Source organism: Gopherus evgoodei, chromosome 23, assembly GCF_007399415.2.
Source record: "Gopherus evgoodei ecotype Sinaloan lineage chromosome 23, rGopEvg1_v1.p, whole genome shotgun sequence".
Lineage (NCBI taxonomy): Eukaryota > Metazoa > Chordata > Testudines > Testudinidae > Gopherus > Gopherus evgoodei.
Window position 1 is genome coordinate 14800174 of NC_044344.1, and position 22421 is coordinate 14822594.

Here is a 22421-nt window from a genome sequence, read left to right on the forward strand (position 1 = left end):
TTGTGTCACAGAATATTAGGGATGGAAGATCTCAGGAGGTCATCTAGTCCAATCCCCTGCTCAAAGCAGGACCAACACCTACTAGATCATCCCAGTCAGGGATTTGTCAAGACAGGCCTTAAAATCCTCTCAGGATAGAGATTCCACTACCTCCCTAGGTAACCCATTCCAGTGCTTCACCACTCTCCTAGTGAAATAGTGTTTCCTAATATCCAACCTAGACCTCCCCCACTGCAACTTGAGACCATTGCTCCTTGTTCTGTCATCTGCCGTCACTTGAGAACAGCCGAGCTCCATCCTCTTTGGAACCTCCCTTCAGGTAGTTGAAGGCTACTATCAAATCCCCCCCCACTCTTCTCTTCTGCAGACTAAATTACCCCAGTTCCCTCAGCCTCTCCTCGTAAGTCATGTGCCCCAACTGCCTAATAATTTTTGTTGCTCTCTGATGGACTATCTCCAGGAGGAGTTGTAGACCAAGCTGGATGAGCAAGCATCTCAGAGAGGTGATTAAGAAAAAGCAGAAAGCCTACAAGGAGTGGAAGAAGAGTGGGATTAGCACGGAAAGCTATCTTATTGAGGTCAGAACATGTAGGGATAAAGTGAGAAAGGCTAAAAGCCAAGTAGAATTGAACCTTGCAAAGGGAATTAAAACCAATAGTTAAAGGTTCTATAGCCATATAAATAAGAAGAAAACAAAGAAAGAAGAAGTGGGACCACTGCACACTGAGGATGGAAAGGAGGTTAAGGATAACCTAGGCACGGCCCAATATCTAAATAAGTACTTTGCCTCAGTCTTTAATAAGGCCAATGGGGAGCTTAGGGGTAATGGAAGGATGACAAACGGGAATGAGGATATGGAGGTGGATATTACCACATCTGAGGTAGAAGCCATACTTGAACAGCTTAATGGGACAAAATCGGAGGGCCCGGACAATCTTCATCCGAGAATATTAAAGGAACTGGCGCATGAAATTGCAAGCCCATTAGCGAGAATTTTTAATGAATCAGTAAACTCAGGGGTTGTACCGTACGACTGGAGAATTGCTAACGTAGTTCCTATCTTTAAGAAAGGGAGAAAGAGTGATCCAAGTAACTATAGGCCTGTTAGTTTGACATCTGTAGTATGTAAGGTCTTGGAAAAAATTTTGAAGGAGAAAGTAGTTAAGGACATTGAGGTCAATGGTAATTGGGACAAAGTACAACATGGTTTTACTAAAGGTAGATCATGCCAAACCAACCTGATCTCCTTCTTTGAGAAGGTGATAGACTATTTAGACAAAGGAAATGTGGTAGACCTAATTTACCTAGATTTCAGTAAGGCATTTGACACGGTTCCACATGCGGAATCATTAGTCAAATTGGAAAAGATGGGGATTAATATGAGAATTGAAAGGTGGATAAGGAACTGGTTAAAGGGGAGACTACAACAGGTCATACTGAAGGGTGAACTGTCAGGCTGGAAGGAGGTTACTAGTGGAGTTCCTCAAGGATCAGTTTTGGGACCAATCTTATTTAACCTTTTTATTACTGATCTTGGCACAAAAAGCGGGAATGTGCTAATAAAGTTCGCGGATGACACGAAGCTGGGGGGTATTGCTAACACGGAGAAGGACCGGGATATCCTACAGGAAGATCTGGACAACCTTGTAAACTGGAGTAATAGTAATAGGATGAAATTTAATAGTGAAAAGTGCAAGGTCATGCACTTAGGGATTAGTAATAAGAACTTTAGATATAGATTGGGGACGCATCAGTTGGAAGCAACAGAGGAGGAGAAGGACCTTGGGGTATTGGTAGATCACATGATGACTATGAGCCGCCAATGTGATACGGCCGTTTAAAAAGCTAATGCGGTTTTAGGATGCATTAGGTGAGGTATTTCCAGCAAAGATAAGGAGATGTTAGTACTGTTATATAAGGCGCTGGTGAGACCCCACCTGGAATACTGTGTGCAGTTCTGGTCTCTCATGTTTAAGAAGGATGAATTCAAACTGGAACAGGTTCAGAGACGGGCTACTAGGATGATCCGAGGAATGGAAAACCTGTCATATGACAGGAGACTCAAAGAGCTTGGCTTGTTTAGTTTAGCCAAAAGAAGGCTGAGGGGGGATATGCTTGCTCTTTATAAATATATCAGAGGGATTAATATTAGGGAGGGAGAGGAATTATTTAAGCTTAGTACCAATGTAGACACAAGAACGAATGGGTATAAACTGGACACTAGGAAGTTTAGACTTGAAATTAGACGAAGGTTTCTAACCATTAGAGGAGTGAAGTTCTGGAACAGCCTTCCAAGGGGAGTAGTGGGGGCAAAAGACATATCTGGCTTTAAGATTAAGCTTGATAAGTTTATGGAGGGGATGGTATGATGAGAGAGCCTAATTTTGGCAATTGATCTTTGATTATCGCCAGATAAGTATGCCCAGTGGTTGGTGATGGGATGTTGGATGGGATGGGATCTGAGTTACTGCAGAGAATTCCTTTCTGAGTGCTGGCTGGTGAGTCTTGCCCACATGTTCAGGGTTTAGCTGATCACCATATTTGGGGTCGGGAAGGAATTTTCCTCCAGGGCAGATTGGCAGAGGCCCTGAAGGTTTTTCGCCTTCCCCTGCAGTGTGGGGCATGGGTCACTTGCTGGTGGATTCTCTGCAGCTTGAGGTCTTCAGACCACAATTTGAAGACTTCAATAACTCAGGCATAGGTTAGGGGTTTGTTATAGAAGTGGATGGGTAGGGTTCTGTGGCCTGCTTTGTGCAGGGGGTCGGACTAGATGATCACATTGGTCCCTTCTGACCCTAGAATCTATGAATCTATGAATCAATTTGTCCACACCCCTGTTGTAGTGAGGGGACCAAAACTAGACACTACTCCACGTGTGGCCTCTCAAATAGAGGGAAATAATCACTTCCCTCGATCTGCTAGCAGTGCTCCTACTAATGCATCCCAATATGCTGGTGGCCTTCTTGGCAAAAAGGGCACACTACTGACTCATATCCAGCTTCTCATCCATGGTAATCTCCAAGTCCTTTTCTGCAGAACTGCTGCTTAGCCAGTCAGTCCCCAGCCTGTAGCGGTGCATGGGATTCTTCCTTCCTAAGTGCATTCATCCAATCCATACTTTTTAACTTGCTTGCAAGGATACTGTGAGAGACTATATCAAAAGCTTTGCTAAAATCAAGGTATATCACATCCACCTTCCAGAAAACACCATCCTAGCCACCATTGATGTAGAGGCTCTCTACACAAACATCCCACACACAGATGGAATACAAGCTGTCAGGAACAGTATCCCTGATGATGCCACAGCACAACTGATTGCTGAGCTCCTCTGTGCCTTTATCCTCACACACAACTAATTCCAGATCAGTAGCACCGCTATGGGCACCCACATGGCCCCACAATATGCCAACATTTTTATGGCTGACCTGGAACAACGCTTCCTCAGCTCTCGTCCACTCACGCCCCTTCTCTATATTGATGACATCTTCATCATTTGGACCCATGAGAAGGAGACTCTGGAAAAATTCCACCACGATTTCAACAGCTTCCACCCCACCATGAACCTCAGCCTGGACCAATCTACCTGGCAGGTCCGCTTCTTAGACACCATGGTGCAAATAAGTGATGGTCACATTAACACCACCCTATACTGAAAACCCACCGACTGCTATCCCTACCTTCATGTCTCCAGCTTCCATCCCGGACATACCACACGATCCATGGTCTACAGCCAAGCACTGAGGTACAACCGCATCTGCTCCAACCCCTCAAACAGAGACCAACACCTACAAAATCTTCACCAAGCATTCTCAAAACTACAATACCCACACAAGGAAATAAGGATACAGATCAACAGAGCCAGACGTGTACCCAGAAGCCTCCTACTGCAAGACAAGCCCAGGAAAGAAACCAACAGAACTCCACTGGCCATCACATACAGTCCCCAGCTAAAATCCCTCCAATGCATCATCAGGGATCTACAACCCACCCTGGACAATGATCCCACACTTTCACAGACTTTAGGTGGCAGGCCAGTCCTCGCCCACAGACAACCTGCCAACCTGAAGCATATTCTCACCAGTAACTACACACCACACCATAGTAACTCTAACTCAGGAACCAATCCATGCAACAAACCTCGATGCCAACTTTGCCCACATATCTACACCAGCAACACCATCACAGGACCTAACCAGATCAGCCACACCATCACCGGTTCATTCACCTGCATGTCCACCAATGTAATATATGCCATCATATGCCAGCAATGCCCCTCTGCTATGTACATTGGCCAAACTGGACAGTCCCTGCGTAAAAGGATAAATGGACACAAATCAGATATTAGAAATGGCAATATACAAAAACCTGTAGGAGAACACTTCAACTTCCCTGGACACACAATAGCAGATTTAAAGGTAGCCATCCTGCAGCAAAAAAGCTTCAGGACCAGACTTCAAAGAGAAACTGCTGAGCTTCAGTTCATCTGCAAATTTGATACCATCAGCTCAGGATTAAACAAAGACTGTGAATGGCTAGCCAACCACAAAAGCAGTTTCTCCTCCCTTGGTGTTCGCACCTCAACTGCTAGAAGAGGGCCTCATCCTCCCTGATTGAACTAACCTCATTATCTTCAGCCTGATTCTTGCTTGCATATATATCCCTGCCTCTGGAAATTTCCACTACATGCATCCAACAAAGTGGGTATTTATCCACGAAAGCTCATGCTCCAATACGTCTGTTAGTCTATAAGGTGCCACAGGACTCTTTGCTGCTTTTACAGATCCAGACTAACATGGCTACTCCTCTGATACTTAACACATCCACTGCTTTCCCCATATTCACAGAGCCAGTTATCTCATCATAGAAGGCAATCAGGTTGGTCAGGCATGACTTGCCCTTGGTGAATCCATGTTGACTGTTCCTGATCACCTTCCTCTCCTCCAAGTGCTTCAAAATGGATTCCTTGAGGACCCGTGTTACGATTTTGCTGGGGACTGAAGTGAAGCTGAGCGGTCTGTAGTTTCCTGGGTTCTCTTTCTTCCCTTTTAAAAAGATGGGCAGTATATTTGCCTTTTCCCAAACATCTGGGACCTCCCCCAGTCACCACGAATTTTCAAGAATAATGGCCAACGGCTCTGTAAACACATCATGTCCTGCTACATCTCCCTTCCCTTGTTCTGCTGGGATTTCTGGGCCTCTCTCCTCTCTGCTCCTCCCTTCTCCAGGCTGATGGACATATGGCCCTCTAGTTGTCCTCCCCAGTCTTCTTCCTCCTCCTCCTCAGGGTCAGGCATTCTGCGGGCCTGGGGAGGGCTCATTCAAGCCACAATGGCAGCAGTCACAGAGAAAACACACAGACGCCTCATTGGATTTACAGGCACAACGGAAAGGGGCAGACGCATTTCAGAACTCCCTGCCTCTAGTGCTTAATAAGTCATGCTTATTGAAACTTCAGCTTTGGGGCGCATCTGCCCAGAACCACTCTCCAGCCCCAGCCACGGTGCGGATGGCCCACTAAGAGAAAGGTGGGGGGAGGATTTTTGGTTGCATGAAACAAAGTGTCATTGGCTGTAGCACGGGTATGAGTGCAGGGCAGTGGCACTGAATATTGGCGCTATTTTCCACAGGCGCGGGTGGCTTTAGCTGATCTCACTCCTGAGGGGAACAAAGGCACAGAGCCCGAAGTGTCCCAGGCACATGTGCCATTAGCCTGTGCACTGCAATGGTGCCAGCTGAACTTGCCGCAGAGTGGCATGGGAAGATGTCCTACTGTGGAGGAAGAAATAAGGCTGCCATCCCTAGAAACCTCCGTGGAAATGTCACTGAGATCTCTCAGGAGAACATAACGTAAGAACAGCCACACTGGGTCAGACCAAAGATCCATCTAGCCCACTGTCCTGTCTTCCGACAGTGGCCAGAGCCAGGTGCCCCAGAGGAAATGAACAAAACAGAGCAATTATCAAGTGAGGATACAAGGGACACCCCCGTGTCCCTAACCCTCCTGCTCCGCATGCCCCCCACCACCTGGCCGTACAGGGGAAAAGCAGATGCCTCCACTACCTCTGTTTGTTGTGCCTCCAGCTCTTCTCATTTGAGTGAACAAGGAAAAGTTGATACTGGTGTCTTGTTAGCGTGAGGATGGGCCAGGCACTGTCTTTACATTTAAACATCATCAGGAGAAATGCACACACAATCTTACCCAAGTTCCCCTCCTGGGCATCAGGCTCCTTCGCGCTTATCTGGAGGCACAGGCAAGACTGTGGTGGAGTCTCAGATGGGTCCCTGGCTTGCGGCAGCTGGAGTGCGCTGCTGCATCTCCCCCTTCCTTCTCCTCACTGTTCATGGTGGGATCTCTGCCCGTATGGCATGGAGCTCAGTGTAAACGCGGAACTGGGGGCACCACCAGCTCTGTCGTTGGTCTCCCTGCTGCTGGTCCCTGCCGTACTCCTTCTCCTGCACCCCCAGGCAAGCTGTTTCTACAGCTGTTCAGACCTGGGCTGCACAGCCCCTTTTCCCGACAGGCCCTGGAGATCCATTACCTCCTGCCTACTCCAGGCCAGAGCGCATCTAGTGCCTGGAGCTGGCACGGTTGGCTGGGCAGTTGCACCCAACAAGGGGGAGCTGCTAGGTGTGCACGCCTCAGCAGGCAGTATGGACGAGGCGGCAGGGGTTTAGAGCAGGGGGCAGGTGCTCTCCAGGCTCTGTGACCCTGAGCAGTGGAGTTCACAGCTGTGCCTGATGTGCTCACCGTCACAGGGAAAGCGGCATTGTGGGAAGCAGATCACTGCAGCTCCCTGCCACAGGACGAGGCCTGGTGCCTCCCAGATGGCACAGAGCTGCCAGACCCAAACCTTGCACCAACCTTTCCTGCTCCCCGCGCGGGCAAAGGGATGGGTCTAGGGCATGCCTGGGAGGAGTGTTATTGGAGACAGCCACAATGGGGCAGTCCGTGGCTGGTGGCCCCAGGAATCGGAGGAGCACAGAGATCGTGACCTTTTCCCCAGAGCCTGGGCCAGGCCTGGAGACTGGCCTCAACTGCTACAGTGACTTAGCTGGGCATGTGGACCTAATCCTGGCACAGGACCTGGGGAAGTGGCCAGAAGTTGCTTCAGTTCCTGGGAGACCAACTTCAGTCTCCCTGGGTTGCTCTCAACACTGTCTGGCCTGGAGGTGCTTGGCCCACCCCCCTGTCATCCTGGAAACGTCTGATGCTGGGTCCCTCAAAAAATTGAGGCACCTACAACTATATGTCTGTGTTAAAAAGGTGGCATCCCTAAGTGCCCTTGCTTTAAGCCAGCACTCCCCCTGCACTCCCCTGCACCTCAGAGGCCGACGAAGTGGATATTCACCCACGAAAGTTCATGCTCCAAAACTTCTGTTAGTCTATAAGGTGCCACAGGACTCTTCGCTGCTTATACAGCTAAGGGTAGCATAAAATCCCTCTTTACCCTGTAAAGGGTTAATCCCTCCTTTACCTGTAAAGGGTTAAGAAGCCCAGATAACCTGGTTGGCACTTGACCAAAAGGACCAATAAGGGGACAAGATACTTTCAAATCTGTGGGGGAAGGTTTTTGTTTTGGGTTCCTTTGTTCTCTCCAGGTTAGCAAGAAACCAGGGCAGGGAAAATACATCTCCCTAAGCCATATCTGAACTAAGCATCTAATATTACAAAAATAGTAAGTAGTAGCAAGAAAATGCGTTAGATTATCTTTTGTTGTAGCTTGTGAATTTTCCTTGTGCTAACAGGGAGGTTTATTCCTGTTTTTGTAACTTTAAAGTTTGCCTAGAAGGGAAATCCTCTGTGTTTTAAATCTTTTTGTTACCCTGTAAAATTATCTTCCATCCTAATTTTACAGAGGTGATTCTTTTATCTTCTTTTTGTAAATAAACTTCTTTTAAGAACCTGATTGTTTTTCAGTGTCCTAAAGACCCAGGTTTAATCTGTGCTCATTTTGTAACCAATTGGTTAGAATATTATTCTCAAGCCTCCTCAGGAAAAGCGGTGTAGGAGCTTGGGGGGATAGGGCTCCAAGTGGCCCTTCCTAAATGTTTGTTTAAATCACTTGGTGGTGGCAGTGATACCAAGGGCAAGGAAGGAATTTGTGCCTTGGGGAAGTTTTAAACCTAAACTGGTAAAAATAAGCTTAGAGGGGTTTTCATGCAGGTCCCCACATCTGTACCCCAAAGTTCGGAGTGAGAAGGGAACCCTGACATGGTGGGATAATTTTGAACCAGAAGCACAGGCCTGAGGAGTTTAAAAACATTTTTTCTTTTGGCTGCTTAAAAGCCAGGAAGGTGTTTTTTTGGTAGCTGAAAGCAGCTGGAGTTTTTTTCTCTGCCTCAGAGCAGAGTAGTTAAGTCTTGCAAGGGAATTCACAAGCTGTTTTTTTTCTTTCTTTCTAGATCTCAGGTTAAGCAAGGCTAAGTGTAGAAAGGCGAGGATGACAGAAAGTAACATCCAGAAAAAAACAGAATTAGCCAGATTGGAAGCTGAAGAGAGACAGAAAGAACATGAAAGACAGATGGCCTTAAAGCGTTTGGAGTTGGATGCAAAGGAGAGGAAACAGGCAAAACACTTGGAGGCAGAGGTGAAAACAAAATGTTTGGAGGCAGAGGCGAAACACTTGGATATGGAGTTAGAGATGAAGTGCTTAGATCTGGAAAGGGCTAAGCTGGGTCTACCAGATAACTCAAACAATCCTTCTCCCAGTGCCACTCCCCATTCCAAAAAATTCCCCACCTACAAGGCAGGCGATGATACAGAGGCCTTCTTAAAAAAATTTCGAAAGAGCCTGCCTTGTGCACGGCATCTCTACAGAGCAGTATATGGTGGAGCTGAGGCCGCAGTTCAGTGGACCCTTCGCAGAGGTGGCAGCTGAAATGCCTAAGGAACACAGGAACAGTTATGAACTTTATAAAAACAAGGCCAGAATTAGAATGGGGCTAACACCTGAGCATGCCCGTTGGTGGTTCAGAGCCCTGAAGGGGAAACCAGACGTGGCATTTTCCCGACATGCCTACCACACTGTAAAAAATTGTGATGCCTGGATATCAGGAGCAAGTGTTAAATCTCTGGAAGAGCTGTCCTTCCTAATGCAAATGGATCAGTTCTTAAAGGGTGTTCCTGAGGAAATAGAAAGGTACATCCTAGATGGGAAGCCCAAAACTGTAATCAAGGGGGGGAGATTGAAACCAAATGGGTGAAGGTGGCAGAAAAGAATAAAACACTAGTAGCAGTTGGAGGGAATATCAGAAGGGGAAACCTGAAACAAAACTCTACCACCAGGGGCAGCCCAAGGCCCTACCTACGTCCCAAGGAAAACCCCAAACCCTTTACCAATGACCAGTCAGCTGGATGATGTTTTAAATGTAATGAGCTGGGTCATGTAAAGGCCAGCTGCCCAAGAACCCCAACAGACTGCAGTTCATTAGACCAGAATCACACCAAAGGTTCCCAGGCCCAGATTCCTCTCAGATATCCTCAGAGCAAAGGGAAAACGTAAGTGTGGCTGGGAAGAAGGTTAGCAGAAACACTGGAGTACAGGTGTCAGCTATCCACCAATCCTTAGTAGACTCCAAATTCATCAACCCAGAGGCCCAGGTCACGATTCAACCCTCCATGTAAAACTCTCTAAACTTGCCTACAGCCAAGTTGCCTGTCCAGTACAAGGGCTGGTCAGGAATATTGGACTTTTGCAGTCTATGATGATTATCCAGTTCCCATGCTGCTCGGGGAAGACTGGGCCAACCATGCGAAGCTAGCCAAGAGGGTGGGAATGGTCACTCGCAGCCAGGCTAAGCAAACCTTCACGCCTAGCTCCATTCCTGCGCTTTCTACAAGGGCCCAGTCTGTGTTACCCGAGACTCAGACTGAGGTGGTGGAACCAGACCCCATGCCAATGTCTGTGACAGCAGTAGTGGATCCAGTCGCACAGAGTCAGTCTCAAAAATCAGAACTGGCAGAGCAACCAGCACCAGAACCATTCCTGGCACTGAATCCAGCACTTGCAACCCCATCTACAACTTCAACGCCAGAGGGCACCATGAGCCTGCACTGGCATCAGCAGATGAACCTACGCAAGAGGCTCAGCTAGAGCCTGAAACACAACATAGTGCACCAGCGGAGAGCGATTCACAGTCAACGGAAACAGCCTCATCACCTACATCGCTTCCAGTGAGACCAAGCAAAACCCCAAGACCAGGTCAAAGCCCCTCTCCAGCCACTCCCCATAATTAAGGCTCCATTTCAGCGAGTAGCTGTGGATATTCTGTGTCCTTTTCCAAAAAAGACACCCAGGGGAAAGCAATACATACTGACTTTCATGGATTTTGCTACCCGATGGCCGGAAGCAATAGCTCTAAGCAACACCAGGGCTAAAAGTGTGTGCCAGGCATTAACAGACATTTTTGCCAGGGTAAGTTGGTCCTCCGACATCCTTACAGATTCAGGAACTAATTTCCTGGCAGGGACCATGAAAAGCCTGCGGGAAGCTCATGGGGTGAACCACTAGGTGGCCACCCCTTACCACCATCAAACAAATGGCCTGGTGGAGAAGTTTAATGGAACTTTGGGGGTCATGATACGTAAATTTGTAAATGAGCACTCCAGTGATTGGGACCTAGTGTTGCAGCAGTTGCTCTTTGCCTACAGGGCTGTACCACATCCCAGTTTAGGGTTTTCACCATTTGAACTTGTGTATGGCTGCGAGGTTAAGGGGCCATTACAGTTGGTGAAGCAGCAATGGGAGGGGTTTACGCCTTCTCCAGGGACTAACATTCTGGACTTTGTATGCAACCTACAAAACACCCTCCAAAACTCTTTAGCTCTTGCTAGAAAAAACTTAAAAGATGCTCAGGAAGAGCAAAAGGCCTGGTATGAGAAACATGTCAGAGAGCGTTCCTTCAAAATAGGAGACCAAGTCATGATCTTGAAGGCGCTCCAGGCCCATAAGATGGAAGCATTGTGAAAAGGGCCATTCATGGTCCAAGAGTGCCTGGAAGCTGTTAACTATCTCATAGCATCCCCCACCTCAAACCTAAAGCCTAAGGTGTACCATGTTAATTCTCTAAAGCCCTTTTATTCCAGAGAGTTAAAGGTTTGTCAGTTTACAGCCCACGGAGGAGATGACGCTGAGTGGCCTGAAGGTGTCTACTACAAAGGAAAAACGGTGGTGTGGAAAAGGTGAACCTCTCCATGACCCTTGGACATCTGCAGCAACAGCAGATCAAAAAGCTGTGCACTAGCTTTGCGCCGATGTTCTCAGCCACCCCAGGATGGGCCGAACAGGCATACCACTCCATTGACACAGGTAATGCTCGCCCAGTTAGAACCCAACCTTAACGAGTGTCTCCTCAAGCCAAAACTGCTATAAAACAGGAATCTCCAGTAGTTCTAGTTCCCAAGCCAGATGGGGAGATACGCTTTTGCGTGGACTACCGTAAGCTAAATGCTGTAACTCGCCCAAAATAACTATCCAATGCCACGCACAGATGAGCTGCTGGAGAAACGGGGATGTGCCCAGTTCATCTCCACCTTAGACTTAACCAAGGGGTACTGGCAAGTACTGCTGGATGAATCTGCCAAGGAAAGGTCAGCCTTCATCATCCATGCAGGGCTGTATAAATTTAATGTGCTCCCTTTCAGGCTGCAAAATGCACTTGCCACTTTCCAAAATTTGTAGATAGTCTCCTAGCAGAATTGGGAAAATCTGCAGTGGCCTACCTTGATGATGTGGCCATCTTTTCTAATTCATGGGCAAAACACCTGAAGCATCTGCAAAAAGTCTTCGAGCGCATAAGAAAGGCAGAACTAACTGTTAAGGCTAAAAAGTGTCAAATAGTCCTAAACAAAGTGATTTACCTTGGACACCAGGTGGGTCAGGGAACTATCAACCTCCTACAGGCCAAGGTGGGTGCTATCCAAAAGTGGCCTGTCCCAGCGTCAAAGAAAAAGGTCCAATCCTTCTTAGGCTTGGCCGGATATTACAGGCGATTTAAACCGCACCACAGCCAAATCACTGCCCCACTGACAGACCTGACCAGAAAGACACAGCCAAATGCAGTTCAGTGGACTGAAGAGTGTCAAAAGGCCTTTAACCAGCTCAGAGCAATCACTCATGTCTGACCCCGTGCTAAGGGCCCCAGACTTTGACAAACCATTCCTAGTAACCACAAACGCATCCAAGCGTGCTGGGAGCAGTTTTAATGTAGGAAGGACTGTATCAAAAATTCCATCCTGTCGTGTTTCTCAGCAAAACACTGTCTGAGAGAAAATGCCACTGCTCAATCAGCGAAAAAAAAACGTTACGCCATTGTATACTCTTTGAAGAAGCTACGCCCATACATTTGGGGACAGCGTTTCCACCTGCAAACTGACCATGCTGCGCTAAAGTGGCTTCACACCATCAAAAACAATAACAAAAAACTTCTTCGGTGGAGTTTAGCTCTCCAAAGTTTTAATTTTGAAATACAACACATTTCAGACGCTTCTAACAAAGTGGCTGATGCACTCTCCCATAAACGTTTCCCAAAATCAACTGGTTAAAATCATCCTTAAAATGTAAAAAATATTGTTAGGTTTTATATAATCAGTAGTGTATCTAGAGGTTCATCTGTCTTATTAATTCTGTTTATTCCTAGAGCTCCAGGAAGAAATCACAGCCAGTATGGAGCAGGCTGTCCAGCACGGTCTGTGATTTGGGGGGCGTGTCATAAACATGCAGCTAAGGGTAGCATAAAATCCCTCTTTACCCTATAAAGGGTTAATCCTTCCTTTACCTGTAAAGGGTTAAGAAGCTCAGATAACCTGGTTGGCACCTGACCAAAAGAACCAATACGGGGACAAGATACTTTCAAATCTGTGGGGGAAGGTTTTTGTTTTGGGTTCCTTTGTTCTCTCCAGGTCAGCAAGGAACCAGGACAGAGAAAATACATCTCCCTAAGCCATATCTAAATTAAGCATCTAATATTACAAAAATAGTAAGTAATAGTAAAAAAATGTGTTAAATTATCTTTTGTTGTAGCTTGTGAATTTTTCCCATGCTAAGAGGAAGGTTTATCCCTGTTTTTGTAACTTTAAAGTTTTGCCTAGAGGGAAAATCCTGTGTTTTAAATCTTTTTGTTACCCTGTAAAGTTATCTTCCATCCTAATTTTACAAAGGTTATTATTATTATTATTATTATTATTATTTAAATAAACATCTTTTAAGAACCTAATTGTTTTTCAGTGTCCTAAAGACCTAGGGGGGTTAATCTGTGCTCATTTTGTAACCAATTGGTTAGGATATTATTCTCAAGCTTCCCAGGAAAGGGGGTGTAGGGAGCTTGGGGGGCTATTTTGGGGGAGGTAGGGCTCCAAGTGGCCCTCCCTAAATGTTTGTTTAAATTACTTGATGGTGGCAGCGATACCAAGGGCAAGGAAGGAATTTGTGCCTTGGGGAAGTTTTAAACCTAAACTGGTAAAAATAACTCTAGGGTTTTTTTCATGCAGGTCCCCACATCTGTACCCCAAAGTTCAGAGTGAGTAGGAAACCCTGACAGGGGGTCATTTAAGGAACTGGGGCAAAAATCTGTCAGGGATTGGTCCTGCTTTGAGCAGGGGGCTGGACTAGATGACCTCCTGAGGTCCCTTCCAACCCTGATATTCTATGATTCTATAGCTACATGTGGTGGGTACTCAGAGCCTACAGGTTCGGTCCCTGCTGTGCCCAGCTGTTTGGTGCAGCTGGAGATGGGCATGGGGGAATGTGGCTCGATGACCTTTTCCTGTCCCCCATCATGGGCTGGGTTGGTGCTCTATGTCCCTTTGGCATCGCTAGGGAGGAGAGGGAGAAGCAGCAACAGTGTAAATCAGGCAATGACTCAAACTGGCTGCAAGAGCTGCAGAGCTGACACAATGATTAGTTCTTTGGATGTGGGTCAGAAAAGAGCCCAGCCTCCCGCCGCATTCGTCCAGCACCTAGCACAATGGGGCCCGGGCCCTGACCGAGGTCTCCGAGTGCTGCGGCAATAACATAATGACAGGAAAACAGCATTTCATCCTCCCACAGGAGCCAAGTCACAATAAAGCAACGTGTTCTTCTCGACTGCTGCCAGGAAAGCCAGCAAGATGTGCAGCCGAATCAGCCGTGGGATAGAGAATAACACAAGGGATAGCCTAATGGCTTGATTTGGCTCACTGGGGAGCCTGGATGCTGTGAGCTGCACAGGTCAGCCCATCTCACAAGGGGAACTGCAGAACTGGAGGGGCTCAGAGAATGATCATGTACCTGGGAAAACTCCCTGTGCAGAGAGACTGAAACAGTTAGGCTTGTTAGAAAGGAGACAAATAAGAGGGGACATAATAAAACGTCTGTACATAATGACTGGTAGAGAAGGGAGATTGGAGCATCTGTTCTCCCTGTCTCATAAAAACGAGAGCAAGAGGACAATAAATGTCATTAAAATTCAAACCCTATCAAAGGAAATATCTTTTATGCTCAACATGAGATTAGACTGTGGAACTCTCTGCCACAGGAAGATGTTCAGGCCAAAGGCTTAACAAGATTAAAAAAGAGATTGCATACAAGAATATGCAGAGTTAGAATAGTTAATACTAACTAACGTTTGGGGAAGTGTATTAAATCTCTTGGCTTAAACTCAGACGCAATCTCTGACTATCAGAGCCCAGGAGAACTCATGGATGATTTAGTTGGGGATACATGACTTAGTTGGGGATTGGTCCTGATTGGACTAGATGACCGCCTGAGGTCCCTTCCAACCCTGATATTCTACGATTCTATGAGAGGGAAGATTATCCCCCCATCTGCTACTACAGGGTTCTTGCACCTTTCTCTGCAGTGTTTGGTGACACTGAGCAGGAGGCACCTCAGGTCTGATCCAGCCTGGCAGTGTTTGTGCTAGACACACACTGTCTGTGAGATGGTTTTCCAAGATAATTTAGTTTCTAGTTGTCTCTCTGCCTTGGGGAGCTCGGGAATGGCAGACAGGCAAGCAGGGCCTAGGCTAGCATCTTCTTCCAACAAGGAGAACAATAAGAAATGCACAAAAGACGTGATGCTTCAGGATGGGCTGCCTTTACTCCGCTCCCCCCTGCATTCTCCCTTTCACCAGATACCGCAGGAGATGGTACCATGGCGTGCTCCAGGCATGGGGCTGCTTGGACCAAACGGAGCCCCGCTGAAGGTGGATCCAAGGAGTGGGACAGGAGGGACCATTAGATCGTCTCATTGGAGCTCCACCATGAGCTAGGCTGGAGAACATCTCCCTGCTCCCCAGGCAGCGAGCCTATTTGTCCATCCACAGAAGCTCAGCTCCAGTGCACCTGCTGCTCAGAGGCACAATCCTGTAGTGCTGCCGTCACTGGGAGGGAGTTTCTGTCTGGAGCTCAGCAGAAGCAGGATCTGGCTCCACATTCGTGCCCCCCCACCTCCGTGCCTTCCCCCCAGCCTGCTGGCTGCCCTGACACTGCACAGGACACTGGTGCAGTGAGCCCAGGGTGCTGGGGAGAAAATCCTTCAAAAAGCCCTTCCCCAAAGCAGGGAACATCTCCTGATGGGTCTGGGATTTTCAGAAATGGTTCAAAAGAGAGCCATGTCAGCCCCACAATTGGGGCCTTGGAAACCCCGCTCCTGGTGCCTGACGTGAAGCTCCCAGGCCAGCCCAATGGGGAGGCCTCTCATCAATTGCCCTGATGGCTGGGGAGTTGAGCACAAGCATCAACCCTTTAAAAATTCTAGGATCAAACCCAGAGCCCCCAGCAGCACAGCCTTCAAACCAGTTTGCTACAGCACTTGCCATTCACTCATGTGTCTCAGATCCAGATACAGCCCAAGATTAAATACGCCCGAACATGGTAACACTGACTAGACTCACGTGCATGCCCCATTGTAAAGTCAGATTATTATCTGTGAAGCCATCGGAATTGCTAACCGCGGTGAAATGTTTAGCATTTGCTGCTCTGCAATTCTGTAATTATACAGTGGCTTATGACTACTGACCTGGAAAACCATCAGACTTCATTTGGCTCCTGTGTGTCAAACTCTTTCATGGGAGCTGTAGGGCGAAAGAGAAACCAGTCGCCAGGTCTGAGAGGAACTCCAGCTCAATTCCACCAACAGCTATTGATCCCGGCCAGCTGCCTTGGAGATTACACTCCCTTCCTGACTTTGCATTCTCTTTCAACAGCGTGAGGGAAATCAAGGCTCTGGCAAAGAGCTTCCCACCCCGAGAACTTTCTGAGAGTCATCCAGAAACCCGGCTGTTCATCACTCAGCCCCGCTCAGAAATGCCCGATGCATTTACCTGTAGGCTCACATCTTGCTAGCTCCTCTCCCGCGTGGTCGCTATGGTGGTGTTGCACCAGTTTCCATTTTCTGCATTTCCGTGGCACTCTGGTGCCAGCTTTGCTGACTGCTAGAGAGCAGCTTGCAACAGCCCCTACGCCTGCCGTGGCAGGAGCAAAGCAGCAAACTTGTTTCTGTCTGCGCGTGTTGGTGACTAAAGCTGGTCTCAACTTGCCTTCTGCTCGCTCCCTCGTTTCCTGTTGAACAATACAGAGAGCAAATTCACAGAACCGAGACTCTCACCAACTTCCTCACATCAAGAGGATGTGCAGGTTAGAACAGGGGAGATGACGGCAGTGCAGAAAATTCTTCCTGTAACCACACTGCGTGCCTGTCCCGTCCCAGCACTGGATCTTCCTTAGGAAACTGAAACCGGCCAGCCCCAAGAGAGCTGGTTTCCTTTGCATCCCAACAGAGCCTTGTCTGCTAAGGAGCACAAGGTTTTCTCCAGCTCCTGACACAACTGGAACTGATCACGCCACATTAGAAATGAGGTCTGAGGACAGCACCAGACTACAGGGAAAATGGCTCTGATCCTCCTCTCCTGCATGCAATACATTTACTGCTGGTAACTCAGAGAAAACAAAAGCCCTTTGCAGCAATGGACAGCCACTCCCAGAATTTCCCTTCCTGCTTCCCCTACTGGCATGTGGTGGGCATCTTGCAGCTTCTCTCTTCTCCTGGGGCAGGGGCCGGGTGAGCTGGTCAGGAAGGAGTTCACCCAGGGGAGCAAGTTGTGTCCCATATCTATGGGATTTGTGCAGGGCTGAACTGTAAGGGGGGGAGTTGGTGCCATTTTCTCTCTTCCCACCTCCAGGAGAAGGGGCTGTAATGTGCAGGAAGCCCCACCCCATGGGATGTGGGCAGGGCCAGGGAAGGACAGCAGAATGCCTCATTGGCTTGTTTTGTGTCGGTTGATTTAGACAGCAAGGCTCAGCCCCCAACTTCCCAGTAAAGTGCTTGCCTGAATTCAGCAGGGCTGCTGGGGGGGGGGGGTAGGGGGGGAAGTGGAGCAATTTGCTCCAGGTCCCAGGCCCTGCAGGAGCCCCCACGAGAATATAGTATTCTATAGTATTGCAACTTTTTCTTATGGAAGGGGCCCCCGAAATTGCTTTGCCCCAGGCCCCTTGAATCCTCTCGGTGGCCCTGGAATTCAGCCCAGCACCCCCTGGTTCCCACAGACACAAGCACTGGCTGACCTCAGATCCACCTGAAAGTCCAGTTCGCTCTGCACCGTTCATGCTGTTTCTCCGCCTGTGCCCTCCGCTCCATGTGAGCAACAAGGAACCGGGCCAGCTCTCACACCAGGCAGGATGGATGCTGCAGGGTCTGGGCTGCAAACACTGCACGGGGACGCTGGGCTGCTTCCAGTGGTGTTTGAAAACAAGGGGTTAAGTTTGCTTTGCCTGAGCTGAGCCCCTTTACGGCCCAGTAGAGGAACCAAGAAACAGCCATGGGGAGGAGCAGAGGAAGCACCTTCATTCCAGTGGGAAGAGGTTCCGGCTGCAGGAAGCCTGTGGCAGGGAGGTGGGGGCTCGCTCCGGAGCAGCAGGCTCCAAGCAGGCCTCTCCCTCCAGCCTCGGCATTCCCGTCCATGTCTTGGTGCCCAGCACTTAACATGTGACCCAGGCGCAGCGTCCCCAGAGCCACGTGCAGGTAGAGAGGAACCAGGAACCATCCCTCCCCTGTTCCATAAGGCCTCTCCAGCCACCCCCAACCCACGGCTGCTGCCCTGTTGCACTGAGGACCCAACCCCTGGGCACTCCCCGCCATCCACTCCAAAGCCACGGCAGTGGCTAAGCCGCTGCAACCCACCAACCCAGCCAGATCGGCCTCAGCATGGGGACATCAGACCCAGAACTCGGGGGAACATAAAGCCATTCAAACAAGGGGGCGTCTGAGCCAGCAGGGATGAGGCTGCATGTGCAGAATCACCCAGCCAGGCACCAGCCCTCTCACTGGAAGGTTCATTAGCAGGGGCAGGCTCCCCAAGGTCCCCCTCCAGCCTACGGCTCCTAGTTCTTCTAAGCTGACTGCCCCCCCCCCGGCAGCTGGCCCTGGTCCCCCACGGGCCCCACAGGCAGCAGAGTGCAGAGTTCTAGCAGGGCCGCCCCAGAGGCAGCTGAGGAGACAGGACCAGAGCAATGGCGAGTTGACTTGGGGCAGGATGGGCTGAGGACAGGACATTCCTTCCCACAAGCCATTTGTCCCGAGTCAAGATTTTTTTCCCAAAACCAAATTAAAAAAACAACAACGGTGGGAAGTTATTTCCATTGTCCAGCCAACTCCGATCAGCCTCTTTTCTCACCCGGGGTGGGGGTTTCTCATTGCATCCCCGTGCGCTGATCCCTGAGCGAGTACAACCAGCACGGCGCTCAGAGACACGCAGGAGCACAGAGAGCAGGAGACTTTCCCTGTGGTGATTTAAAGCTGACTGAACAGGTTCCCGGTCACCTCAAACTCTGCAGAAGAAACTAGCCCTCTGACAGGACCATCACAGGCAGAAGAAATCTGCTGTTACAGTGTCAAGGAGAGGACGTGATGCTCTGTACCTCAAATAGCGCCTTGGACACCCCGAGTCACCACTGTGATAGGATCAGGATGTGTTTTGTACAAAGTTTGCCTTGTGAGGTACCATTTGAGAAGTCATGATCTGTTGAGTGTTATGATTCTGTTGGATTACATGTGTTACTGTCGTATCTGAAGTTAGGAAGTTTTCCTAGATGTGTATTGCTAAGGTTGGGAGACGCCCACAACTGGCCTTTCAGTGGCAACAAAGGAGCAACTAATATTGGCCAGACAGGTGTTGATGGCCCATCAAGAACAATCCACTCTCCCAGAGACTCCTCAGAGAGCACGTGGGCGGCCTAACATGTCACAGCAAGGATCTTTCCAGCTGGAGAGAAAGTATTCGTGAGCGTGGACATGATGGACATCACCACTTGGCCTCTCTCCTCCCCCTTCTCAACACCTGGAAGATTGACTGAAAGACAAAGAATGAACTGGGGAGATTGATCTCAGGCTGAAAGGGAATCCAGCCTGTGCAGTAAGAACTGTGAGCTGCCTGTAACATCTATTAGGGTGAGAAATTGCTCGATTCAAACCTTAAGCCAGGTCTATATTGGCACATTTTGTTGTTAAAACTTTAGTGGCTCAAGGGTGTGAAAAAAGTTTTAATGACAGAAAGCGCTGGTATGGACAGCGCTTCGTAGGCGGGAGACCCTCGTTGGGGTGGTCTTATTTTGTCACTGGAAGAGGTCTCTCTCGACAATAAAGAGCATAGCGTAGACCCAGCCTTCCTTCGGCTGTAGAATTTGGATTGCATTTTTACTTTTATTTCTTATGAAACCAACTTTGGTCTCTGTGCCTGCTCCTTAGAATCACTTAAATCCGTCTTTCTGCAGTTAAGAAATCTGTTATATTTTATCTAAACCAGTGCGGTTCTGGTGGAAGTGCTTGAAGAATCTCAGCTGAGGTGAACAAGGGCTGCTGCACATCCACTACCCTTTAATGAAGTGGTGAACTAACTAATGAGCTTGCCCTGGCCAAGAGAGTCTTGGGCCATGAAAGATGGTATAGTTCTGGGGTGCAAGGCTGGTTCCTCTCTCTGTACAATTTGTGAGTGGCTTGCAGAGCCTTCATGCAATTTAGCTGGATGTGGGTCTTCCCATGCTGATGGCTGAGTGATCACAGTGCCTGGAGGGGGTTACTGTTATCACTGGCATAGCTTTGTGAAGACGGCTCAGGCTGGAGAGTTAAGGGGACACGGTGATCCCATAGTTCCAGGTTGTACCCTGGGGGTCCCAGCACAGAGGGTCAAAAACAGCCTGTTAAGGGAAAGTGCAAACATGGAGTCACTCTACAGTCTGGTCAGAGCCAGGAGCAGTTGTTGCTCTCACACCCACAGGACGGTCATGCTGGTCTCTTCTGTTCTGTGCATCTTGGGTCAGAAGAGAATTTGAATCTCATCACAGGTACAGGGAAGTGGTGGTAGGACAGCAAAACCCGTCTGCTGCCGCTGGAAGCCGTCCTGCTATTTACAGCTGGGAAGCAGCAGGATCACATTTGAAAAATGAAAGAGGAAGCCTCAGTTTGCTGAGCTACAGCTGGTGGGGGCTTGGGGCTCTGAAGAGACTTCCCATGCGGCAGAATGTTGAGAAGCCCAGAGGTTACAACAGCTCCTATAAGAACTCGGGCCACAGCTCATGACCCAGAAAACTCCAGTGTGTTGTGACTAAGCATCTAACCATCCTGGAATGCATCTGCTCCCTATGGTGTGTGGGCTTCCCACCGGCTCTGGGGAATGCCCAAGTGGCTGCAGCAGTTCGAGATGGAAGAGAGCCTTTAATGGAACCCCCACAAGCCAATGCAGCATGGTTCCAGACAACACATTCTAGAGCAGTGGGTCTCAAACTTTTTTTTACCGGTGACCCCTTTCACACAGCAAGCCTCTGAGTGTGACCCCCTCACTAAATTAAACACACTTTTTACTATATTTCACACCATTATAAATGGTGGCGGCAAGCGGGGTTTGGGGTGGAGGTTGACAGCGTGCGACCCCCAATGTAGTAACCCCATGACCCCCCCGTTTGAGAAACCCTGTTCTAGAGCGTCTGCTTGTGAACATTTCACAGGACAGGGCTCTGCTGCAGTAATGCAGACGTTTAGCACTTCGTGTCTCAGCAGATGAGTGGGGAAATCACCCACATTAGCTGAAAACTCTAAAAGGTCCTGGGAGTAGGGCAGGCTCCTCCAAGGGAGGGGTCAGGGCTAGCTCATCATGGAACAGTCATGGCTCAGCCCCCTAGACCAGTGGATCCCCTTACTCAATAGTTCTGCACAGCATCTGTCTGCATGGGGCCTACTGCTTGCACCACCTGTCCCATGTCTCAAGGGCTTCCCTTGAGGGCACTGACTGGCAGCCCCAGCACAGCAGGGGCTGCGCAAACCAGCTAAGCCAGATCTTGACACGCTGAAGGACGCTCTGCAAAGCGTCATGACAAGGACCAGGGGGCTGCGTAACTGCAAAAGCTCCACACACACAACTTGGGTGAGCAAGGAACACGCTGCAGTCTCCAGTACCGAAGGTATAAACGCCCAGGAGACTTGCGCTGTTCAAGGTGGAACAAGGGCTCGTAAGAGGAACAGCGCAATGCAGTTAAGCTGAATACTTGGAAATGCCCTGACAGTGAAAGCTCTTAGGGTGACGAATAACCTCCATTGGGGAGTGGCTCCAGCACCTGTGACACTGAACTGGATGCACGGAGGTAATAAGGAGGAGCTCTGCCTTGCCTCTACCCCCTGCCTGGCTCCCCTTCAGGTCTGATTTATTATTTAGATACACCGGAGTTTTAATAAAATGCCCAGCCAATAAACAGCCCTGTGCATTCCTCTGAGTAACTCAAATACATAGTGATGACCATACCCGAAGTGAGACCATTTGAACCTGCCCATCTGATCGGCAAGCCCCACGCCGCCACCACCCACCTCCAGTTAGACGTTACGGAGAGAGCCTCCTTACTGCTAGGCAGTGCCTTATGCCCCATGCCCATCTCTGCTGGCTGGCTGGCCGGCCTGTCTGCACACAGGTGCCTGGCTCCTTGCTAGACACTCTGCTGCTGAGCACCCATCCCTTGCTGCTTTTTAGCCCGGGAATGGGGAGGGTGAGGTCTGGCACCTGGTGGAAAGGGGGCATCGCCAACCCATCTTCCAGGCCTCCTCCCAGCCATCCAGCTCTGCCATTCTCATGGCACAGTTCCCCATACTGGCTTCCCCTCCAACCCAGGAAATAAGCCAGGCCCCAGCTCCCTCCCCTTGAGAATTCACTAGTTTTTAAATGGTAACAATCACACTGGATGAGCCCTCAGTTAAGGTACCGTAGCGAACAATCCTGTCGGCCTAACAGAGGGACACCATTACCCAGCAGGGCTCAGGACAGGCAGTGCCAGAGAATGCTGTATCTAACCCAAGCACCCAGACACCTTGCTAGCCAGAATACAAAGACCTTCGCTGGCGTTTTGCCCAGGTCCGATGGTTAACGAGTCAATTCTTACAGTGTCATGGGATCCTTAATGAACG

General features: G+C 49.1%; 1 protein-coding gene and 1 long non-coding RNA gene across 3 annotated transcripts in view; both read right to left on the reverse strand.

Moving 5' to 3' along the window:
- ARHGAP27 (Rho GTPase activating protein 27) overlaps positions 1-17989 on the reverse strand; it is an 81387-nt gene extending 63398 nt beyond the window's left edge. Inside the window, exons 1-3 of one of the 2 annotated variants that reach the window (XM_030541181.1) lie at positions 17543-17989; positions 16303-16540; positions 15999-16053 (exon numbers count right to left, since the gene is read on the reverse strand). In XM_030541181.1, the coding sequence (XP_030397041.1) occupies positions 15999-16010 (12 nt within the window). In that variant the 5' untranslated portion in view covers positions 16011-16053; positions 16303-16540; positions 17543-17989. Of the gene's footprint in view, positions 1-15998; positions 16054-16302; positions 17245-17542 lie in introns of those variants that run through there. The other variant, XM_030541182.1, reaches the window with a different exon arrangement.
- LOC115638979 lies at positions 177-9511 on the reverse strand. The gene is made up of 3 exons (XR_003997552.1): positions 9324-9511; positions 4079-4084; positions 177-187 (listed from the first exon to the last, which is right to left on the reverse strand). It is a non-coding gene; the product is annotated as an uncharacterized LOC115638979 (long non-coding RNA).
- Positions 17990-22421: the final 4432 nt, after the last annotated feature.